General features: G+C 34.1%; 1 protein-coding gene across 2 annotated transcripts in view; it reads left to right on the top strand.

Annotated features, from left to right (window-relative positions):
- Positions 1–16,789, top strand: part of LOC118738759 — a 34,044-nt gene extending 17,255 nt beyond the window's left edge. Inside the window, exons 1-3 of one of the 2 annotated variants that reach the window (XM_036469718.1) lie at positions 16,190–16,297; positions 16,359–16,571; positions 16,628–16,789. In XM_036469718.1, coding sequence (XP_036325611.1) covers positions 16,264–16,297; positions 16,359–16,571; positions 16,628–16,683 — 303 coding nt within the window. In that variant the 5' untranslated portion in view covers positions 16,190–16,263 and the 3' untranslated portion in view covers positions 16,684–16,789. Of the gene's footprint in view, positions 1–16,189; positions 16,298–16,358; positions 16,572–16,627 lie in introns of those variants that run through there. The other variant, XM_036469719.1, reaches the window with a different exon arrangement.
- The last annotated feature ends 1,060 nt before the right edge of the window (positions 16,790–17,849 follow it).

Below are 17,849 nucleotides of genomic sequence, written 5' to 3'. Positions count from 1 at the left end.
ATTAAATTTTAGGCGCTTTAAAAATGCACAACAAATTTAGCAAATACAGAAAAATCTTACCAGCATAGTTTTAGCCGCAAATTTCTTGACAAATTGTCAAGGTTGATCATTTCTAAAATGTACAGAATTGGGGGGTTAGTATAAACATGCATATGTACATAAAGAATGTACACGAAAAAAAACTGGACACAGTTAAAACGTTCTAAAACATAAATATATTAATGGAATTCAACGATATTTACATATATTTACATCTAAACTTAGTTTTATTGAAATTCGTTAAAAAAGAGTTAATTCTCCTTGTAATAAGCAAACGATCGCAATTTTGACTTTATGTCCTTCATTAGCCCTTGCACAGAAGTTTCAGTGATTTCCTTGGAAACCAGCTGCATTTATTTTTGAATTGTTGTGCGTTTTTTACAGCTTTGTGGGTCTTAAGAAGTTTGGATTTCATAACGGCCCAGTAGGTTTCGATCGGCCGATGCTCTGGACAATTAGGTGGATTCACCTCTTTTGCTACAAAATACACTTTGTTTCTATGTTACCATCCTAAAGCCATTTTTCCGTAATGACATATTGCGGGATCAGGCCAAAAAAGCACTGGATCTTTATGAAGCCGTATAAGAGGTAAAATCGCTTTTGCAGACACTCCTTAACATAAATTTCTTGGTTAATTGTACCAGTGCTTACAAAAGGATCACTTTTGAAGCCGCATTGACAAATTGCCTGCCAAATGAGAAACTTTTTGGGAAATTTGTCAAACTTTTTGTTTTTATATTTATCTGCAACATTGCCTCTTTTATTTGTAGTGTGAAATTCGCAGCCCCGGATTTGTTTAAAATCGGCTTTTACGTACGATTCGTCATCCATAACAATACAGCCAAATTTTTGTATGAGACTGTCGTACAATTTCCGAGCACGTTGTTTCGCCAACAAATGTTGCTTACCGTTGCGATTAGGTGCTGCATTCACTTTGTAAGAACATAGTCCTGCTGTTTTGCATACTTTTTGTATATACGAAGACGACATGTTTAATTTTTTGCCGACATCTCTTACCGAAAGTCCAGGATTTTTCTTAAAAGCAGATAACACTTCCTTTGCCTTAATTTCGCAAGCAAATCCTTTTTTTCTGCCACTACCAGGGTTCCTTTTTAAAGATAAACATTCATTGTATTTTTTAAGCACATAAGTAACGGTAGACTTTGGATATTTTAGCTTTTTTGCGATGTCGTTATGGAACATGCTGGGATTTTCCAGCTTTTTGCGCAATATTAACTCGCGATCGATTTCTTTCTTGGTCCTCATTTTTACACTGATTTTTGTTACTAAAAAGAAATGATGCAGTAAGGTGGAAAATGCTTCCAGCTTTTTAAGTGTCTACCGATTTTTATTTTAATGTTATGATTAACCGAGCTATGCTTGGTTATGTGCGACCAGTTTTTTCGTGTACATTCTTTACATACATATAGCAGCAGTTTATTTCATTTAAAGAAATGGCGTGTCGTCCATTTCCGCTGTGACGCATATAAATAGTGCATATATTTAGGCGCAATATTTAACTTCTTCTGGCGGGGCGACATCTAGAGTTCTCTAATTGTATCTCCTTGATATGATGCCTACAACGAGGTTGATATCTAGACTAGGTTGATATCTAGAATTTTCCATAAATAGCTTTGCTACAATTATAGTAGGAGCATTCTTTTGCAACCGAGCTACAAAAGAATACTCGCTTAAATGACGAAATACACGAAAAGCAACAACACAAACCCGGCTATTTATCCGAGCTCAGCCAGGTCGGTTAAAAAATAGTGTTGGTAAGTGAGAAAACTGCTCTATTGTGAATTGTTATTGGGAAAGTGGAGAGGGAAATTTTTGCTTCCTTTTATACGTGACTTATATTTTAAAAGAGAATATACATATATTACGCAAATACCTCGCATAATTACTCATTTAAATTGGTTTTTGTATCTAAATCCCGTTAAACTAATCACATTTTCTTGCCAGCTATCAACAGGGTTGCTTAAGTAGCTAAATGGAAATTTTACCCGAGTTGAGCGTTCTTTTGTCGCTCGCTTACAAAAAAAATGCAGCTAGTATAAATGGTGGTCTGGACATACAACATTCAAAGCGGTCTGGACATACAACAATGCAAGTTGATAAAAGCGTTGTAAAAAAGGATTAGTCCAGCGCCTTCATCTTGACCTGCAGGCTATGTCGGAGACACAGACGCTGAACTTAAACTTAGAATACGTGATATTATTAAGATTACATTCAAGTTAAAAACGGTATATGAAATATTCGTTTTGATTTTATTGAATTGGATTTAATAAATCAATATGAATTACAAAATGTGAATACTTAGCAATAGAGAAGCAGATCCACATTAACTTCAATCATATGTACCATCAGCTTATAAGTATATATATGCCACGACGTGTATCACTACAACGATTCATTACAACGCTTTTACGAACTTGTTTTTATTTCCTTTCATACTGCAACAATTTGTATTACTTTTTATATTAGCCTAGGTCCCCGTATTAGTATTCTTCTTCGTGCTCGTGCTCCTCTTCGCATTATCTTCGGCTTCGGATTTGTGCATAAGTTAGCTAAGACCTCTGAAACATGTCATGTGCCTGATGAATTTTGTTAAACTTTATTTTTTAAATACGTGACAACGCTCGTAAATACAGTTCAGAAATAAAGCCTTTTTAAACCCATTTCATTTGATACCCATATTTTTAATAATTCCTGTAGCTTACTAAATAATTTGAGTTTACCTTTTTAAACAGGTGGAAACCCTCTTTAATATTGTTAATACAAACAAACAAACAAACAAAGTATATCTTACCATCTTCGTTTCACGTCATGTTTTAATATTTCATTTAACTTATGTATACTTTAACAGGTGGCAACCCTATTCAAAATATTTTAAAACCAAAACTTTGTTAAACCTTTTTCGATTGACAACCATATTGCGATACATTTTTAAATTGTATATCTAATTCCCTTAATTCAAGTTGAATTTAATTTCTAAAACATATGGCAACCTTTTAAATAAAGTTAAGAAAAAAACATTTTTAACCCCTGTCAATTTATAGTGATGCTTTTTTAATTTAAGTACACCGAATGCATAGGTACATATGTATGTATGTATACACTATACACTAATATTCTACATTAAGATGGAATTTATTTACTGAATAAAATGTGAGGAATAGGTAAATTAAAAATGTTTTGCGTTGTTATAAATGTTGTAAAATTAATTTATTAATAAAAACGTGAAGAAATTGATATGTATATACACTTTTTACTGAATCAAAAAAATTATTAAACATGATAATAAAAACTTGGCGCTTTTGTTTTGGAAAAATTGGCTTTTTCTGGTGGCCTGATGCCACACTGGCTCAGTTGTCGCAAAAGTACACATACATACACGCATTTTGACTTGAAAATAAGTGTGTAGTGGTTAATATGTATACGATGCCATCTCCGTACAGCTCACTTCACCTCGCCTAGCACGCTCGCGTGCGCGCAGTTTGCCCGCGACGTCGACTGCGTGCACCTCTGCTGTGCATCCCTAGTCTAGAGAATTTAGCTGGATATATATGCCACCGATTGCGGGACGATATCCCTAGCACATCATTCAAAGGCACAGATGATCCCTCCTACACTTGGGTAAATCACTTAAGTGAAGGTGGTTTATCAGTACTTAGCAGCAGTATGATGGAACATATACATAAGTAATCTAGTATCAGTATTACGAAGATGGTTTGCTCATTACAAATAATTTTGTACAAAAACATATTGAGCAAGCCTCTGGTATAAATTGCGACATTAAAGTAAAAAATATTTTTCTTTGAAAGACGGCTTGCATATTTTCAGATTTAGATGGCAATAAAAATATATGGCATATGGATGGAATAGTGGCTGATAATGCTGGTGCATCGGCGCGAGTACAAACAATAATTCAAGCAGATTTATAGCAGCTGGATTCGTTTGCTTCCTATTACTTCCGTCAACTCTTTATTTAACAAGTTTTCTGGTATTTTCGAAAATCGTTGTTCTAAAATATAAAGAAAATAAGTTGCTAAAGAATGTCTTAATACGTATATGGTAATTTTTGATGTGGTAGTACCTGATAATTTTGTTGCTGGGCTAAAAGGCAATGTACCAGAGGATAAAGTCGCCAGTCACTGGATTTTTGGTCGTATAATTCCATGCGTGTTTCACCGCTGTTAGGTAAAAAAAAATGCACAAATTATAATTGATTTCAAAGTTGTGGTTAAATTACTTGCATATATTTGTATGTACGTAAGTTATCCAAATTGTTAATTACCCGGCGTACCTCCTGTGCATTCACGAAGAAGCCATAATTGCACAAACACATCTTCCAACCATTCCAGTAAGGTGATCGTACGGTGTTTTGGTGAGTACGGTTTAGTTATTTTCTCGATGATATCGGGGTATTGTGACCCAATGTATGACCCGATCTGAAAAGCGCGGCTGAAGGATTGGTATTCTGCACAAAAATACTGTTTAGCGAGTTTATATTTTCTGTGCCAAAATTCTAATTTTACCCCACTTCCAAATAGTTCACAAGGAGTCTGTGGAAGGTTTCGGGGGGCCAGGTATGACTTCTTACAAAATTTAAGCTGTGCTCTTTCTAGTGGGTGTGGTATAAAGAGCCACGCCCCCGGCCCCACCGGCACCTAACCCAAAAACAATGGGCAGTAACTAAATATTCGAAGCTTTGGCACTTTTCCGGTCTCGTCGTCCGGAGTTGGCGGCGTTTGCCATTATAAATGCGCAGATGGTTCATTCTCATCCATAAGTATCAATGTAACCTCTTTAGAAGCTTTTCACATTGTATGGCTTGCGATGAGCCCGATCATTTTGATTCAGGTGTTTTACTTTGACCAATCTGAAACTGCAAACACTTTTAACACATGTATTTTTCCAACATTATTTTTCTTACTTACCTTATGGACTATATCCACAAAATCATTGCAACGTATTATTGTTTAATTAAAGCTTGTATATTTGCTTAGTTTCTACAAATTTTGCCATTTCAATATGATATTAATGAATTTTTCTACATTTTTCCTGCAAAATTTCTTCTTCTTGCATTGTTGTTTGCGTTTTGACATTACTCTCTCGGAGCTGCACCAGTGTGACGTCACGCAAAAATTACGCTCAAAAATCCTCTCGCATGGGCGCAATCTTGTATTCTATCATTCTTGTATTAGTAAGATTCGTTGCCCATGATTTTCCCCTCGCATTTCTGGCTAGTATATTTAAGGACGAATGGATATGGATTGAGCCAAGAGCTTGTGTGAGCAAATCAAATTTTTGGCAGCCAATGCCAATTACGCAGTTACGACGATATGTAATTTAGTGGAAAAACTAAAATGAAAAATCGTCATTACGGGGAAAAAATCGTCAAAACGTCATTGAACTAAAAAAACGTCAAAATGACGACGAAATCGTCAATGCGGCAACGCGGGTTGGAGATATGCAGGATCATTCGCATATGCTTGCAGAAAAATTGGAGCTATTGAAAAAGAATATTTCAAATTGCATATTTCTAGAAGCGTTCGTGGTAAAATTTTTGAACTTGGTACGAAAATATATGAAAACAATCACATACTCGTGGAGAAAAATTGGAGTTATTGGAAAAGGGGCGTGGCACCTCATATGCAACCGAATTGTTCATACTGTATATCTCTGGAAATGTTCATGGTAGCGTACTGGTACTTGGCATGGAGGTACTATGTATATGAAATCAATCGCGTACTCTTGAGAAAAATTGGAGCTATTGTAAAAGGGCGTGGGCCCTCCCATACAATAAAAAAATTTTATACTGCATTGCACAGGAACTGGGTATGGAGATACCTATATGAAATCAATCGCATACTCATGAAGAAAAATTCTGACTATTTGAAAAGGGGGCGTGGCAACTCCCATATACACCGAATTTTTCCCAATAAGTATCTCTGGAAGTGTTCATGGTAGAGAGTACTGGAACTTGGTATGGAGATACTATGGGCTGGTTTCTCAAACTCGATTTAGTTTAGCCAAGTTTTTAAGACTTAGTCAAGAATAAGATGTGTAAAAATTAGGCTAACTTTTGACTTAAGTCCAAAAAATTGCTAAACTAAGTAAAGTTCAGTTGGAGAAACCAGCCCTATGTATATGAAATCAATCGCATACTCTTGAGAAACATTGGTGAAATTTTTGAACTTGGTACGGAAATATATGAAATCAATCACATACTCATGGAGAAAAATTTGAGTTATTGGAAAAGGGGCGTGGCACCTCATATACAAACCGAATTTTTCATACTCGTATATTTCTGGAAATGTTCATGGTACAGCACTGGAGCTGGGTATTGAGATGCATATATGAAATCAATCGCATACTCATAAGTAAAAATTCGGACTATTTGAAAAGGGGGCGTGGCATCTCCCATATAAACCGAATTTTTCATAATATCTCTGGCAGTGTATATGGTAGAGTACTAAATCATTATACCGACGCGTCGCGACGTGGCAATTCCCTTACAAGTCGAATTTTTCTTATTGCATATCTCTAGAACTGTTCTTGGTAGGGTATTGGAACTTGGTGTGGATATATATGAAATTAGTCACATTGTCATGGAGAAAATATGGAGCTATTGGAAAAGGCGGCGTGGCACCTACCATACAAGCATATCTCTGGAAGAGTTCATGGTACAGTACTGGAACTTCTTATATATATGGAGATATATGAAATCAATCCCATACTCATGGAGAAAAATGGGCTTTTTGAAAAGAGGGCATGGCAAAGTACAAACGTATTGACTTTTACTTATTTTTGAATGTGTATATAATTCTTCTGTAGTCATCTTTGTGAGTGAAATTCTAAACGGTTGGAGGGATTTTAACAATTTAACCCGCCAGTTGGCGCTGGTGTTGAGTTATTACTAAAAATCTTTTTTATGATCCGATTTGGAGAATATTCAAAACATGTATTGGAAACGGTAGAGGCAGTCCAATTGCAAAAAAGAGCTGCCAGGTGGTGCTGAGGTCGAGTTATTACTAAAAATGGACAAGTAAGAAAAGGTGCCGTGAAAGTCAGACTAAATCGACCTATTTAACCATTGAGTATATCGAACTCTTGTGTGTTACGATTAGCCCAATGGATGTGATTTGCCAACATTATTTTGCATTAAAGCTTCGTCCGGAGACACCAGGGTTGAGTTGTACAGTGTTAAATCTCAAATCACCACCTGTCGAAATACCTTAAAAGCCAGTTTCATGAAAGCAATTTAATGGAAATTTATTTTTTTAATTGAATTTAATATAGAACCTGACAGAAAAAATCATTTTTCACTTAAATTGTTTTTATGAAACTGGCTTTTAAGGTCCCTGCAAACCAAAGTTCCCGAAATCTTAACGAAATCTTTAGGAGTATCTGATTTCTGTAACGATTTTTTTCCGAATCTTCAAAGAAAATTATATGAAGTGGTTGACACGAACTCGTAAAGAAATTTCTGTACGAAAAATAAAGAAAATTCTGAAAAAAGTCTGCAAGAAATTCTTCACATAGCAGCATTATTTTCATTTCTTCACCGATTTTCTTCCGAAATTTCGGAAAAGAATGGAAGTGTGCGTAATTTATTTCATTTTAGAAAATTCGGACAAAAATCGGATGGGATCTTTCCGAATTCGTTAAAATTTCTTTACGATTCAGAATACTCTGAAAAAATGGTTTGCAGGGGTATTTCATATGGAATAAATCTGTGTATGTACCCTGCAAACCATTTTACCAGAGTATTCTGCATTATAAAGAAATTTTAAAGAATTCGTTAAGATTTAATTCGATTTTTTGCCGAATTTTCTAAAATTAAATAAATTACGCACACTTCCATTCTTTTACGAAATTTCGGAAGAAAATCTGTGAAGCAACGAAAATAATGGTGCTATGTGAAGAATATCTTTCAGAATTTTTCCAGAATTTTCTTTATTTTTCGTACAGAAATTTCTTTACGAGTTCGTGTCAACCACTTCATATAGGCTGCATTTCTTTATTCATTCTGAACGTTTGGAATAAACTTTTTTGTTTAATTATTCTTTAGAACGTTCCTGATGATATGTTAACGTATATTTCAAACGCATTCTTTTTATTCCGGCTGTGAAATGGGATTATCCGGAATATATAAAGAAACGCAGCCATAATTTTCTTTGAAAATTCGTAAAAAAAAATCGTAACAGTGATGAGATACTCCTAACAATTTCCTTAAGATTTCGGGAACTTTGATTTACAGGGTATATACCCTGCAAACCATTTTTTCAGAGTATTCTGCATTGTAAAGAAATTTTAAAGAATTCGTTAAGATTTAATTCGATTTTTTACCGAAATTTCGTAAAAGAATGGAAGTGTGCGTAATTTATTTCATTTTAGAAAATTCGGCAAAAAATCGAATTAAATCTTAACGAATTCTTTAAAATCTCTTTACAATGCAGAATACTCTGAAAAAATGGTTTGCAGGGTATGTACCCTGTAAATCAAAGTTCCCGAAATCTTAAGGAAATCGTTAGGAGTATCTCATTTCTGTAACGATTTTTTTACGAATTTTCAAAGAAAATTATATGAAATGGTTGACACGAACTCGTAAAGAAATTTCTGTACGAAAAATAAAGAAAATTCTGGAAAAATTCTGAAAGATATTCTGCACATAATAATAATAATAATAGATTGGCGCTTACACATATGTTAGTGTTTGGCCGAGCTTCTCCTCCGATTCGTGGCATGCGCCTTGATGTTGTCACACAGTTTTACGCCGACTCCGGATGGCGATTGTATTTTTATAAGAAGCTGTTTTCCAAGGCAGAAATACACTCGGAGGTTTGCCATTGCCTGCCGAGGGACGACCGCTGTTAAGAAAAAACCTTTTCTATACTTTTTAAGATGTTGCTTTGACCAGGGTTTGAACCCTGGCGTTGCGGAGTGGAGGCGCGCACTGCTTACCACTACACCACAGGGGCCGATATTCTTCACATAGCACCATTATTTTCGTTGCTTCACTGATTTTCTTCCGAAATTTCGTAAAAGAATGGAAGTGTGCGTAATTTATTTCATTTTAGAAAATTCGGCAAAAAATCGAATTAAATCGTAACAAATTCTTTAAAATTTCTTTACAATGCAGAATACTCTGAAAAAATGGTTTGCAGGGTATATAGGATTTCTGTTGAAAAATGATACGCACCCATTTTGAAATTGCCATCAACTATAAGGTAAAGTTTCTAGGGCAGATTCACTATAGATCCGGATCATTGTTGCCGCCAGAGAACGTCTTCATGGACATAACACTTCGTTAGGTTAATTAATTCGGCAAACGACCACCAAACCATAATCTTATCCGATGAATGTGCCAATGGAAATCGCAAACGTGGACTGTTGGAGAAAATGTTGGACCAAAATGTTTAAACTAAAAATCTAATTTTTGGCGGGACGAAGTTCGCCGGGTCTGCTTGTATTTCATATAATTAAATTTAATTCGACTTTTCAAACAGATTGCAATCCTGCTCAAATTATTTTTAAACCAAAACCTCGTTAAACCTTTTTCGTCTGACACTTGTATTGTGATACATAAATTAGCTAATACTCTTAATTCAATTTGAATTTAATTATAAAATCAGATGACAACACCCCTACATGCAGTTTGGAAATAATTTTCTTCAAAGCAATTTTTATTTATATTCACATTGAAGTAATTTATTTAACCTATTGCTTATATTGAATCTAACTTTGTAACAAGGTGGCAACCCTCTGCAAAATATTTTCAAACCTCAACCTCTTTCGTCTGACATCCATATCAGGATATAGATTTCAATTTTCTATCTTTTTTAAGCCGAACTTGCTTTTTGAAGCAGGTGGCAACCCTCCTACATAAAATTAAGAAATAAAGCCTTTTCAAAACCATTTCGATCGATACTCATAGTGTAATAACTAATTTAGCTTAAACATGATTTGAATTTAATTTTTTTTATCAGGTGGCAACTCTTTTCGAAAAAATAAGAAGTTATTGCACATCCACAGTCCAAGCCCTTTAATTTGATACATCATTTTGTAAACTCGAACAAACGATACAGATCTCATAGAATGGAAATTTTTCGCATATTATGCATTCTTATGTACATACATACATACATATATATATACATAGACATATACATAGATCACTAAAAGAAAAACAGATCCGCATTAACTGCAATTAACATAAATATTGCGATTAGGTTATAAATATTGCGCCATTTGTTTCTCAAAAACCGAAATACCTACACACTAGGGATGTCAATCCCGGGATTCCGGGATCCCGGTCTTTTTTAAGTCCCGAATATCCCGGGATTAGTCGATTTAAATCCCGGGATTGCTGGAAACAATTTTTTTGTTAGCCAATTAAATTTTTATCACAAATATCCCCTCTCAAGGGCAAATTAAGAATTTTTTGCAACCCTTAATGCTATAATTTCTTTAAGACCGCATTACCATCAAAAGAAGAAATAATTTTGCTTCACTCGAAATGGTATAGGTGATGCACTTATATATTTATTGTTTACTTAAATGTGTTAACTTTTTTATTATTACTTAAATATACTGATAATATCTTAAATTGATCTCAAACAGTGATTCAAAAAATTGTATATAGTTACATAGGCAGTTACTGCTGTACCAAATACAGTCACTTACAAAAATATATTGCATCGATTTTTTTTGCAATATTCAAAATATTGTTCATGGTATTTTTTTGTTAATTTAAAAAAATGTATAGCTCATTTTACAACAAAAATCATGTAAATAAAAATTTCACACTTAAGAGAAAGTTGGTTTAAGTTCACCAAATTATCATAAAAATATCAAACTTTTTAATCATAATTTTTACAAAAAATTCTATTATGCAGTTTTATAGCCCATTCAATTTAATACAATAAAGTGCAATTTTAAAGTTGCCAAAAACTCCCTTGATTTTTGAATTTTTTTTACTGACGATGTTGGGTTATAACGAATTTTTTTGTAGCAAAAAAAAATACAAAATTTCAACGGGATGTTTTCGCAACTTCAAAATTGCACATACATCTATATTTTTTTAAATTAACAAAAAAAATACCATGAAAAATATTCTGAATATTGCAAAAAAAAAATCTATGCAAAATATTTCTGTGAGAGACCGTATATGCATTTGCACTTGTAGTACAAAAACTATAGGGGTATTCTCTGAGTCTTGCATAGCCCTTGCACGGTGCACGGATTGCACGGTTTGCAAAGCTGTCCCATACGAAAACCGGTTTTAACCGTGCAATCCGTGCAATCTGTGCACCATGCAAGGGCTTTGCAAGACTCAGAGAATACCCCTTATGTTATAAATTAATGAGGATATGTACATACATACATATATGTTTGTCAAATTTTATGTTTTTTTTTTGTTGATTGAAAATACTGATTTATCGCCTTAATGAATATGTAAATGAATTACAATAAATTGTACTTTTTTTTGTTATATCAATCTGATTTAAAATAACTACTATAATAGGATGATCACAGATGTGTTGCACTTTTGGCTGAATTTCGGGACAATCCCGGGATCCCGGGATTGTATTTTCAGATCCCGAAAATCCCGGGATCGACAAAACCCCGACAATTGGCATCCCTACTACACACACATCCTTTTTGTCTCCTTCTCTCACTTCCAACGCATGCATGTGTTTGCAAATTGTTGACGAAGTGCTTTTGTATGGAAAATCAATTATGCCCATATATTTAATAAAATTAACAAACTTAGAAGATACCAACCCATACTTTTGGTATATACCAAACGAAGGGAAAACACCTGAATTTTTGATTAAAGAAAACAAAATCATTCGAGCGGTTTTCGAGCAATTTGGTAATAAAAAGATTGCAAATTTTTTCACCAATTTTTCACCTTAAAATACTCAATATTTGTTGAATTTATATAGAATTTGTACACGATAATATTTCAATTGCTCCAAAGAATCTGTATCCCGAAATTGATATATATCTGCAAATTATAAGTTGCTAGAGCACTTTAAAGGCTCAAAATTTACCCCAAAATATGCCAATATTTACCGTTGTTTTTACGACAGATACCGAATTAGTTACTTACAGAAATACATCTGTCGATAGGTTTGGAATTTTGTCTTTGAAACGCCACACTTTTCTTTGAAATCGCTTCACCAATTCTCGTGCAATAAGCGTTTTCGCGAAGCTCTAAAAATTACAATTACAACATTTGAGCATAGCCTTCATATCGAAACGTAAGACGTATTCTACGTCAAAATTTACATTGGATTTGAATTGTTCATCCATATTTTCATTTGACTAGTTATGTTTTATTAGGAATAAATCGATACTATCAAGGTATTACTTAAATCAGTACTTGTACTTGTATCAAACAAGTATCGATACCTACTCAGTATCGGCAAGGTATCGAGTGCGTGTACATAGATCTGCGATTTTGCATATTTTTCAAAGTTATTGTATTTTTTTTACAAAAAATATACATTTTTACAAGATAATTTATCTTTTAATATTTTTTTCATAAAAAAATTTAAAACAACAATTATATTTGTAAAGTATTTGATTTCAAAAACAATAGAAAACATTTTTACAAGTTCATATAAAACATCAACTTTTCCAAGTGTTCCTGAAAGGCGGTTTCGAGATTTTAGTATAGTTGTACCTGTTTTTGAGAAAACCAGCAACCGTTATGTATAGACGGGCTTGCTTATATAACTGCGGAAATGTAGTGCACATATCTTCCCATTCCTCTAATGGGTTGCTTTTCAAAGAAGATGCTAAAACATAATAAATTTTTCGCTTCCGATATAACGACTTTTTTTCGATACTTACTCGGATTGCAGTAAAAAGTATCGAGTACAAAAATACTTGGTAAATTGAGAAAAGTATCGAGATGGATTTACTTGTATCGATTCATCCCTCTCTCGGTTATTACGCTCTCGAATGCTCTCTAGCAAATTTTTGGGTTAATGAATGCTTACCAGTAAAAACTTGCAAGTACTAGTAACAATTCGTAACAATTGTTTGATATTGAATGGATTTAATATTGACCTTTTTCCTCAGCCCTTTCACAGCTTTACGTGTTCATTTCTCAAAATATTGTCATCCGACTAAGCAAAAGTGCAATACTTTCTACGAATATAGGCATTTTGCAGGACAGAAAGTAACCTAGTGCAAATGTTACAATATAAGAAGACAACATTTTTCAATAAAAAAACGTCATAAGTTAGTAATTAATTACTTTTTTTTGGTTTTAAGTAATACAAACATCACTTCTGATGTAAAGCTTAGATACGTATAACGACAGTTTTCTTTGGTAGGCAAACTAATTTGTAATGAATTTACCAGTCTCTGGTTTTGTGATTTGTTTAGTAAAGTTACTAGTATTTATACTTGTGATTTATTTAAATAAAACATGTGAATTTTAGCCGTTTTTAGCCGTTTTTTTCGCCAACTTAGCCGGTCGACCCAAAAAGTTCAAGCAACACTGATTATGATATGAATTGTCGCTCATACAAAGTAACGAAACGCAACAAATTCAAATCACTCGGAAGCATATTTCGTAGAGTATTCATTATTAGGTACTTACCGTACCTAGATCTTTTATTTACGCATTTGCAAGATCGATTTCTATTTTGTCTAATTTGGTTGCCTCTTTCCTGACAAAAAACTGTTGAACTGTTTGAGAAATATATATCCATTTTACATGGTTCGGTGCCAGAAATAAGGACAAGTGAAGTTTAACTTTGGTGGAAACGCATCGCTGGTATAAATATTTAAAATTCATTTGAAGCTTTGGATATTTGTAACTCTGATGCTTTTCCAAATGTTCATCAAGTACTTAGAGTCATAGCTGTTTTACTTTATACGACTGCCGTGAATGAAAGAACGTTTCCAACTTCGCGCCGCCTAAAAACTTATTTGAGATCAACTATGAAAGAAGATCGTCTCAATTTGCTAGCCTCTCTCAATTATGGTTGCCAACCGTACTATAATATATAGTATTGTACCATTTTTCCGGTCGACGTACTATATACTGTTGGAAAAAAATAAAGTACGCAAAAATACTATATTTCTTCAATTATAAATATAAGTATATTTCAGTAATTTGCACTAAAAAATGTGTATGAAAATGGGGGAACTTTATTCTGAAATAACAATATTAAATGAAATATTCTTTAAAGTAAAAGGTCATTGCGACTTTATAACCAAAAAAGGTTATAATCAAACAAGTAATTTTTAGCAAAAAAAAACCGACTTCAACTCCCATATAAAAAATATATATATATATATATCTCATGATCTACTGATCGGATCTCAACCAGATTAGTATGGGACCACCTCTGAGACACTAGCTTTCCGATGCAGAATTATCGAAATCGGTTGACGTGGTCCAAAGTTATGCGGTAACATACATAAAAAAAATAAAATAAAAAATAAATAAAAAATATTCCGACGAACTGATAACCTCCTCCTTTTTTGGAAGTCGGTTAAAAAGGTAACATTACTGAGAAAAAATTAACAAATCTACTTAAAATTATTTCATTACTACTCTCTGTTTCAACAACTTTGGCATTGACGGGAAGAAATTGTCCATCACTTAAAAATCCTTTTTACTTTTTCTTTGAAATAAAATACTATATTTATTTGAAGTGTACTATATTTTTTCCAATTTTTTTGCCAACATTTTCTTAAATATTTATAGTACATAAATATTTAAGAAAATGTTGGCAACCCTACTCTCAATATTCATCACAATCTGGATGTTAATGATGACTCAGTATTAAAAGAATTTGCGTTATGGAAAGCAGAATAATTTAGTAAATAACGCATCATGAGACTTTTCTTTCAGTTGTGGTGAATTTTATCCATAATTAAATACAATATGCTGCATTTTCTAAATAAAACAATGGTATTCTTGGTTGTTGCGAATGACTTACATAAATACGTAGCATCTCAATTGTTTAATACTTTTTCACGTCGCCTTTTCCTTAATTACATCTTTCATCCTTTTTTCACTAATTTCCCATTAAAATTTGTGAAAAGGATGAAAGTTGTTTTTTATGATGTTACCAGGGCCGTAGAGACGAATTTCGAGCCCGAGGGGAATCTCGAATGTGGGCCCCTAAACACCACCCCGCCCCCGCCAAATACCTCAATATTTCGTAAACAAAGGGTTACATTTGTCGAGGTGCCATTTCGCAGAGATTTAAGAATTTTATTGGTTGGAAGACGGCGAGGGGAGGACGAAAGCAGATCAATCGTACATATGTATGTACATAAATATGTATATCAGTCATGTCCAACGCTGCCAGAATTCCGTAAGCAAGTGCCGTGCGCTGGGCATGCCTGATGTATATTTATCAGAGCTCGCAAATAACTGTTTGCACATTTTCGAATGCTGTCTGCTCACCAGGCATGCCCACTCTATTATTTTTTCAAAAATTCATATCCTTTCTCACAGTTTTGTGCCCTAGAAAGGAAGGCTTAAAAAAAGTGGATGATTTCAAAGAGTTCAACTAAAAGAAATTAAATAATATTTCACTTGCTTTGAGATTTGCGATTTATCAACATCTTATGGAATATACTCTGGGGTCTGAGCGCAGGGCTCCCTTGAGAACTCCGTGCCCGGGGGAAAAAGTCTGGGTATTACATACATGGAACCCATATACATACCTATGAATGTGCTAAATACCTCATATTTTCACGAGTTATGGCAAGTACTGAAGAACAGACAAAAGGAAATTAATTATTTTGCTTCTTTTTGATGTATGCACCGAACTCGAAACTAGTAGACTTCTATTTACGCGTTCGTCTTTTCTCTATACCCTAGAATGTATTAACCATTTTTGAATATTTTTTCAGTTTCGCCCACTGTGTAAGTAAGACCAGCAATCAAGGAACAATGTCTGTTTTTGTTTTTTGAAGAATGCTTTATAATTATAACATAATGCCTGCAATTAAAGTGGAGTTAAATATTGCCGGCAAATACATATTTATGCATAAAAAAAAACAATATAACAATTAAAAAGGTAGTAAAGAAAGAAATTGTATTCATCGAATACATCCAGTTCTGGCCTTATTGTATAGAATTTTAAAAGTGGTATGCATAACAAAAGCGCAATAAACTCTTATAAATAAGAGTAAAGTAAAATCCGATTCATTGTACATCCAGCTTTCGCAATGAAGATACAGTTCCTAGTTTTCATTATTTCAGGTGAGCTTCTCCTTGAAAGAAATCAGCGCCATATAGTACCTTCTTTTTTATATTTGTCAAGTGTATTTGGTGCACTCTATCAAAGCCTGCAACACGGCTCAGGACCGTCAGACATGTGCAAGAATCACTCAACGGTGTATAGCAACAGCAGCAAATAGGCCTGTATTAAACCCAGAAGACAGCTTGGGAGTTTTCAACACTCGATGCCGAGCGACAGTCGGTGCCACCTGGCGCAATGTTGTGCATTGCAATATGGTGCGGGCGGTCTGTGAGCGTAAGTGGCAGCACAAAAGGATCGTTTCTACTCGTAATTTACATCTTTTTTTCCAGTAACCATTATAAGATGCCAAAAAGTCACTTGCCGTACTGTTCAAGCCGTCCTTTAATGGGATTCGTGCAAGTAAAAGGTTATCCGAAAATACGATTTTATAAGCGTCAAGAATGTTTGATATTTTTTAATTTCGTGTAATAAATACATTTTTTCACTTTTAATTAGAGTCGTTTAAGTTGTTCTAAAGCGAGAAAGCACATTTCCAGGTAAGGTTGTTCACGTGATGAATTTTAAAGACATGGGACGGAGATTAAACCAAAAATAAAGTTACAAGTATACTTACATACGCAGTGGCGGATTGGATTTGCCGTAAAGGCAACATAGGCAGGTGCTTAGGGCGGCAAAATTTAGGGGCGGCGAAATTTGAGTTGAATACACTTGTGCACAAGGGTATTATAACTTTGTTCACATAACGGTTGTTTGTAACAGCCAAAACGAATCGAGATAGATATAGACAAATGTATACATAAATGATCAGATTGGAAACAGAAATCGATTAAGCGGTGACTGTCTGTCCGTCCGTCTGTCGGTCCGTCTGTGCACACGATAGCTCGAGTAAAAATTGAGATATCTTAACGAAACTTGGTACGTGCACTTCCTTTGGGCGTATAACATGCCTACCTCCCATATAACGGTAATTTTCAGAAATACGAAAACTGCGATAGTTTAGTAAGTACTGAAGATAATTCACTCAAAATTGATATTTACAATAATTTTTAGACGAAAAATAAGAATATTAAAAATTTTTGGAAAATGGGCGTAGCCACGCCCACTTATGGTTACATGTGTATATCTTGGTAACGCCTTTACCAATTTCTTCCGAACTTGGCACAGTTGTTGACCTTGGTATAACATACGAAATGGCCGAAAATTTTTAAAATCGGACAATAACCACGCCCACATCCCATATAACGGTAATTTAGAGAAATACGAAATCCTCGATAAATCAGTAAATATTAAAGCTAATTTATTCAAAATGATGGTTGCAACAATTCTTTGCCAGGAAATACGTTTATGATAAATTTTAGGAAAATGGACCTGGCACCGCCCACTTATGATCACGTATATGTATCTCGCTTACCGTTCTAGCAATTTGTACCAAACTCGGTATGGTTATTGTGCTTGCCACATAAAAGCAAACCATTGAAAATTGTTGAAATCGGACTAAAATTACGGCCGCTTTTCATATAACGGTAAATTTCAGATATGCTTGAAATTTCA

The sequence above is a fragment of the Rhagoletis pomonella genome, unplaced genomic scaffold (genome assembly GCF_013731165.1).
Source record: "Rhagoletis pomonella isolate Grant_MI unplaced genomic scaffold, Rhpom_1.0 Rhpom_scaffold_00005, whole genome shotgun sequence".
NCBI classification, from domain to species: domain Eukaryota; kingdom Metazoa; phylum Arthropoda; class Insecta; order Diptera; family Tephritidae; genus Rhagoletis; species Rhagoletis pomonella.
Note: the sequence above shows the minus strand (reverse complement) of the source record. Positions and strands in the feature narration are given on the sequence as shown.